This window comes from Malus sylvestris, chromosome 8, assembly GCF_916048215.2.
Source record: "Malus sylvestris chromosome 8, drMalSylv7.2, whole genome shotgun sequence".
NCBI classification, from domain to species: Eukaryota; Viridiplantae; Streptophyta; class Magnoliopsida; order Rosales; family Rosaceae; genus Malus; species Malus sylvestris.
Window position 1 is genome coordinate 25,977,109 of NC_062267.1, and position 6,952 is coordinate 25,984,060.

The 6,952-nt window shown below is 36.7% G+C and overlaps 1 protein-coding gene and 1 long non-coding RNA gene across 3 annotated transcripts; both read right to left on the reverse strand.

Moving 5' to 3' along the window:
- Positions 1 to 387: 387 nt before the first annotated feature.
- Positions 388 to 1,289, reverse strand: LOC126632929 (uncharacterized protein At5g65660-like). Its single transcript, XM_050303464.1, has 2 exons — positions 844 to 1,289; positions 388 to 743 (listed from the first exon to the last, which is right to left on the reverse strand). The coding sequence occupies exons 1-2, from the start codon at positions 1,054 to 1,056 to the stop codon at positions 597 to 599; spliced, it is 360 nt and encodes a 119-aa protein (XP_050159421.1). The 5' UTR covers positions 1,057 to 1,289; the 3' UTR covers positions 388 to 596.
- Positions 1,290 to 4,596: 3,307 nt separating this feature from the next.
- On the reverse strand, positions 4,597 to 6,726 carry LOC126631236 (uncharacterized). 2 transcript variants are annotated; one of them, XR_007626328.1, is made up of 2 exons: positions 6,087 to 6,726; positions 4,597 to 5,137 (listed from the first exon to the last, which is right to left on the reverse strand). It is a non-coding gene; the product is annotated as an uncharacterized LOC126631236 (long non-coding RNA). The 2 variants fall into 2 exon arrangements; XR_007626329.1 differs by having other exon boundaries at positions 4,597 to 5,977.
- Between the last annotated feature and the right edge of the window lie 226 nt (positions 6,727 to 6,952).

A 6,952-nucleotide genomic window follows, 5' to 3' on the forward strand; every position in this document is an offset into this window, starting at 1 on the left:
CTTGATTCGCTTATGGTTTGTGTTCCGGTTAACTGGTAGGCCAACTTCGAATTCTCGGAGGAAAAACTACTGATGCATCTTTAGTTTTACAAATTTGAAGGATCTTAAAAACGCTGAGAAGTTCTCAAATTGAAAGTATATTTAACTGTGACCAAAGGACTAGACGATCACGGTGTTATCTCATGATTTGAACCATTTAACAATCATTTAGTTATTACTGGTTTAGGTGCTTAATACCACGTCTGATAATATTATTTTTCACTTGTAAGTGATCTTAAATTCAAATCTTGGGATAAATTAAATTAAAATCATTTAATATATCACTAAAAGCCTCCTGGTTGATTTTCATGTATTTAAGAAATAACAAATCTAATTAAGTAACCAAAATTAAGAACAAAAAGGGAAGTTAAGGTTATGCTCAAGCCTCAAACTATATGTAATTGATCCGCAGTATAATGTTTCGAGTATAAAACGATATATACTTCCTCTACAATTTTCAACTGTTGAGTACTCCAAAATGCTAAAAACAGAACAAAACTAACTTGAACTGAGGAGGTATCACTACTCAGTATAACCAGTTATATACAGTAGCATCATCACTGAAAAAGGGTAGGCTTCTGCACAACCACAGAAAGCTTCTCCATTACCGGAGGCTGACATGGACAAGCAATTGCTATGAACTTGGGCACCTGTTCTCCAGGCATCAGCACTGTCAGGCTCTTCTGCTGATTTTGCTTTTCCATCTATCACATAAAGTACCAATTAAAACCAATCAAAACACAACACTTTTAATTTTTATAAATAAATCAGGCACAGATTAACTTTACGTACGTACGTACGTACCATGTTTGGACGAGTAGGTTTCTGATCAAAGTCTGGCAGGATATGATCGTCAGGGTTGCCTTCTTCCACAGAGGATAGAAATAGAGACCGAACCTTGTCCCAATGAAGGCAACACAAGAAGAAGGTACTGACGCTCAATAACAGCAACAGAAGCAGCGCCAAGCCAACAGGAAAATCTAGAGATGGAGTTGAAACTTCGTCGTTTTGCTCCATACTTGCCTACTGCTTCCTTTCTCCTCTGGGTTTTTTATGACCTAAAAAAGCAGTAATGAATGATCAGGTGGGTTTTGATTTATATATGCAAAGTGTGTAAGTGCTGCTTATGATAATTTTGTTGGGGATGAGATGGAGATTAGATGTGGGTGTCTGTGGGTGGGTTGGGTCTTAGTATAATATATATGTGATAGTGGCACTAGTGCTTGTACGCTTTACTAGTACTCTATTACGTGATTCAGTACGGAAAGGGACACAATTTAGGTTCTGAAAAAGCATGTAATATCATCGATTAAAAAACATAAAGGGGGAAAGTTTCTTTTGGCGGTTTAGGTAAGAAAATATGAATTGTTGAACAAAGTAGAACTAATCAAAATCAGTAAAGTAATAGTAAGTGTATTGCGATCGAATCTAATCAAGACATGAGTCTTACTAGATAGGATGATCAACACAGATATATGATTTAGGGCTTAGTGGTTTAAAGACTACAATGATTTTATTTATTATTATAGTTTATCTAAGTATGTGCCGATTGATAGAAAATTCAATTGTCAAAGGTTGTTAAATATCATATATATGCGCCACAACAACATATAAGATGATATACGACTCTACTCTTTTAAAATAGATGAAGTGAACTAATACACAAAGGAAAGTTAAAAGATTTTAATATAGCACCAAGTTAAATTTTATAATCGAAACTGTTTGTTTTATAAATGTTATTTGATGAATAAATAGAGTTTGTCATGAATATATCACTCGATACAAATACTGTTAATTTGTTTTATATATATCTACAAATGATTAAATGATCTTTTATAGTATGTTTTATATATGATTGATATTGCGTAACAACAGAGAAGTACTTTATCCAAATCAATCATTTGCTTGCTAGCCAGATCGTCTAGATGATTGATGAACCACACTGCATAAACTTACGTAACGTTGAGGCCACTAATAATCACTTAAATGTTGACAAGGAAAGCACTGACCCATGGATGGAATTGATCATAGAAGTTTATGGCTACCTAGCTTGCCAGGTATTAGAAAATGAACAAAGAAGTACTATAAGAATCGTATACATACACTAATTATTCAGATGTGAGATGTTTGTTGCCTTAGTTTACATTAAAGTCCTTGAATCTTGATTATATTATGTCACCTGCATTTGCCTTATAAGTTACTTTGTGTTTTGATTGTTAGAGTAGAATCCTTAACTTCAAAATCTATTTTTTAGTTACCTTTTTCGTATGATCAAGTAATTACCAATTGTAATTAGTGTAGGATTTCTTTCACAATAAAAATTGTTATAACCCTATTGTTCTATTATTCATTGATTAATAAAAAGAGTCATAATTCTACCGGGTATTAGCCAATCGTAGGATTTTTCAAAATTTTCGTCCACCCTCCGGCCGGCCCCTCTCCCTTAGCTCTCTAGGGTTTCTTGCATCTTCTCATTTTTTTTTCATCCCTCTCTAGCTCTAACACCACCCACTTTGCCCAACTCATCGAAACCAACTACCTCCCATGGCTTCGTCAGATGAAGCCCTGTCTTACTGGCCTAGATCTTTGAAAATTTGTGGATAGCTCTCACCTTCTCCCTCCATCTCAAATTGCCGACCCTAAACGCAAGCCAAAGAAAACGAACATATTCCTCAAATTCGCAATCATGACTATTATCTTTGAATTCAACAAGATCAATTGGTTATTATTTATATCACGAGTGTCATCTCTAAGTCCCTTCTTACTCTTACTATCGGTTACGACACCAACAAGGATGTCTGAGATTGTCTTCAACAACACCCCCCAAATCTATGTTGTTGGCGAAGCCAATCTCCGCAAGTCTAATTTGTCACCCTTTCTAGTGGTCATACGGCAGAAAGTGTTGGAAGGCGAAGCGGGAGAGAGAGGTTAGAGATAAGTGCGGGGTGAGATACGGAGAGATATGGGATCTGACTGAGTCATGGGGTTCGATTGGAGAAGGAGAACACTGCGAGAGTTGACGACAGGAGAAGGAGAATGAGAATCGGTGAATGGCCGGTGTTGAGGTGATGGAAGAGTCTATTTCAGGTAAGAGTAAATGAGCACATCCCTTTGTTATGTTTGTACATAGTCTGCCTAATGTGACGATTTGATTTGTCACCCTGAGATATTATATGTAAAGAGGGGTTATATAGGTTCAAATAAAATTTTCTTTAGAGTTTTAGTAAATTGCTAATATTTATTTCCTGCTTTTAATACCATAAGTTGTCTAAAAAAAATTAAGTGAAAAGTTGGTCATTACCTAAAAAAATAAAATGTCAATATGTGATGACTACTTTAATCGTCATATATAATGCTCAAAAGTGTGATGAATGACAGATGTTGGAGAATCATTTGGCCACGAATCACATGAACGTTTAAAAATCCTCACATACTCTATTTTATGTGACAAATTTTCGTGTGTCACAAAGAATCCCTTCACAACCATGTTTTCTTGTAGTGGTAGTCTCACACTGTTGATGCGTATCTCCAACATGTCAAAGTATATCGCTGGTAAGCTCGCCTCTATCAACCAACATGTCTGTACAAGAAGTTAGTTTTTAATACTCCCGAAATGAACTCTAATTCAATTCTAGTGAAGCCCTTATGACGGTGAGCCCACCTGAGCCTCTGAAGAATTCCCATGGCGATGATGGTAATTTGCCAAGCCGTGGTGGCGGTCGTGGCGGCTAGGGAAAAGAGTCATATTTCTACGTTGATGTTACTGCCCAGTCTGCCCCACTTGTTGTCATTTACATTTTACACGACCCTATCAAAAGGATATTATTTAAGTAATTATTACGATCACGATCCAGTACACATGGCAAATGTTTTGTTTCTCCTTTGTATAGTAATCATGTGGCTAAGCACGAGTGCTCATTAGGAACCCCAAGCATGTAAAAGTTTTGATGGAGAGCAATATGACTTAGGCAACATTTACCATTTTTTTTATAGCAGAAATATGTGTTTAACCCTACACTAGCATTGTTTAACCCTACACTACCATTGAATGAACATAGTTTTAGGCCGTTGGATGAGAGAAATATTATGATGATTTTTAATTATTTTATATTGTTATGGTTGTGATAACCATAATAATTATCTTCCAAATAATTGGGATTATCCTAATATTTTATTGATAATTACCTGGACAAGGTGTTTGAGGGCAATCACATTTGATTTAGGATATTGGTATAATCCAAATTTAGTCGGGATTGGTTGAGATTTGTAAGATGTTGGTTGGAACAGAATGTGAGGTCGAGGCCACCTAATTAGGAGCCTAAGATCATGCATGCCATGCATGCTATTGCTAATGGTTTGGTGAGTAACGTTTGGATAAAGGATTGAATTGGTAAACAAATAAGGATGGAAAAACGTGGGATAATGGTTCAGAGGTAGGATTGCAATTTTATGCTAATTTGCTTTATGATTGCATGGATGCATATGGACAAACAAGGTGGAAAAGAAAGTCTTCTGATTAAGAAGCATGATAAGGACCACATGATTTTTAATCTGAAATTAGTCAGCGTTAAAATGATTGGTATTATCAGGGAGAGCTGCATGACTGAGCAATTCAATCCTATAAATATAATACATCGTGCAACATGAGAAAACCCCCTTTCAACACAATAAACAATTCAAACACTCTACGCAAAACACTTTTCACACTCAGTTCGTGAACATCACTGGAGTCGTACAATCAAGTGATTTAGGAGCATATTCAGTTTGAACAAGTGAACATCACTACTTCTAGTTAATTTGGTACCTATTCAAGACTTGGCAGACGAAGAGTTTCCAATTATCCTAAAGAGGTAATCTCAAAGCTTTCTCGGCGAAGTGAGATGTTACAAGTTACCCTTGTTCGTCACAGTGAAAGCTAAGCTAGTTATTGAATTTCGCCGTGATCTAGGTACCATTGTCTTTAGGTTCTAGAACCCAAGGCAAGACATGTTCCTTCTTCGGTTGTAGTCCCTTTAGTATAGAAGTCAACAACGCATTCAATAGCCACCACCATATCTATTCTACTCACTCTACTGAGCTCATTTGCGAGTTGGCACGCCTGTATTCACAAAAAAAAAAAAGAAGACATAATCAGCTTATAATTATTCGGCATGCCCGACATGTAGGCATTGTAATTTCTAAACACATAGAAGAATACAACCAATAAACTACTTTAGCATGAGAGCTACTTCTACTCAAAGACAATCGAGCTATTCACACACTCATGCAAGTGTCAAAAAATTTCAAGGATAAATTACACTTTACCACCTCAAGTTTGAAATCTATTGTAACCTCATAAAAAATCTTCAAAACATTTCATTTTCATACCTCAAGTACTATTTTATTTCAATCCGTTACATTTTCCATCAATTGATCTGTTAAAAGCTGACGTGGTTGCCACATTTGTGCCATGTGGCTGCCAAATTTATGCGACGTGACAAAAATAATAATTTTTATTACCCTATTGAGAAAAAATAAAAAAAATTGAAAATCCAGAAACCCATTCCCCCAACGACCTCCCTCCCCTCCACTCTCTTCACCTCCCCTCCCATCCAAAAACCCACCCCACCCTACCCTATAATCTTCATCCCTTGCCTCCTTCCCTCCCTGCACCTTTCATCCCTCCCTCTCCACGCACCTCCCTCCCCCAAATCTAAATCCCTCTATACAAAAATCTCCCCAAACCAACCCAAAACCTGTCATCTAAGTCCCTCTATACAAATTTTAAAACCACCGCTGGATTTCTCCGAAATCAATCGGACTCCAACAAAACAATTAATTTTCGGCATTTTCAAAAGCAATTCATCCAAAATTCATAAATCAGTTCTGAGGATTGAGCTGCAAGCGTTTCCGGGAGGCCTGGAAGCAGAGTTTGCGCATTTTAAATTTCGCTTCGCTCCTGAAATTTTTGAGATATGAGTAGAAAATTTGGGAAGGAGAAGAATTTGATCAGAGAGAGTGAAAATTCAATCTACTTCAGAATCAAACACTAAAGTACGAAACTTTACCTTTTCCCTTCTCAAATTTTGACATCTTCGAGAGCTCTGCCATACTTTGGATCGTCGGATCTGAGTTCATTTGTGGGTGTTGGCGACTTGCAAGGACGGTGGATCCACGAAATGGAGGTTGGTTTGTGGGCAGCAAGACGATGGAGGAAAATTTGAGCTGGGTTCGTGTGGAGGTGCATCAGTGATTGTTTGACGGATTTAACTAAGATGATGAAGAGGAATGGGGTGAGCGGCGCTGGGGCTAGGTTGAGAGAAATAGAAAAAGAAGTCTCTTGAATTTGAGAGAAATGAGAGAGAAACGGTGCTAGGGTTGTAGGAAATGAGGGAAATGGAAGGAGGAGAGGGAGGTGGTCGGGGGAATGGATTTCTGGGTTTTCAAATTTTTTTTTAATTTTTTTTTTCAATAGGCTAATAATTTTTTTTTGTCACGTGACATAAATTTGGCAACCACGTCAGCTTTTAACGGATCAATGGATGGAAAATGTAACAGACGTATTATATCGAAATAAAATAGTACTTGAGATATGAAAGTGAAATGTTTTGAAGATTTTGTATAAGATTGTAATAGACCTTAAACCTGAGGTGATAAAGTGTAATTTACCCAAATTTCAACCAAAAAATAAACTTCCCTCTCTCATCTAATCTAGAATGAGTTTAGATCTGATGCGGAACAGAAGTAATCTGCCAATGTTTCTGAAAATCAATCTTATTAAATATTAGTTGAGGATATAGATTGTGCAGGTAAACGTCGCTCGTCTAATAAAATTGAAATGATAACGATGCTAATTACATATCCAAACGAATTTTCCACTGTTGGCTGATAGTCGGTAGACATGAATGAAATTTTGAAAAAGTTGTCATTAGAC

Bases quoted from the DNA above. Each gene is read 5' to 3' on its own strand.
- LOC126632929 (XM_050303464.1), bottom strand. From the start codon at position 1,056: ATGGAGCAAAACGACGAAGTTTCAACTCCATCTCTAGATTTTCCTGTT. The intron at 744-843 runs GTACGTACGTAC...TTTATGTGATAG, and splicing joins AACCTACTCGTCCAAACATG to ATGGAAAAGCAAAATCAGCA.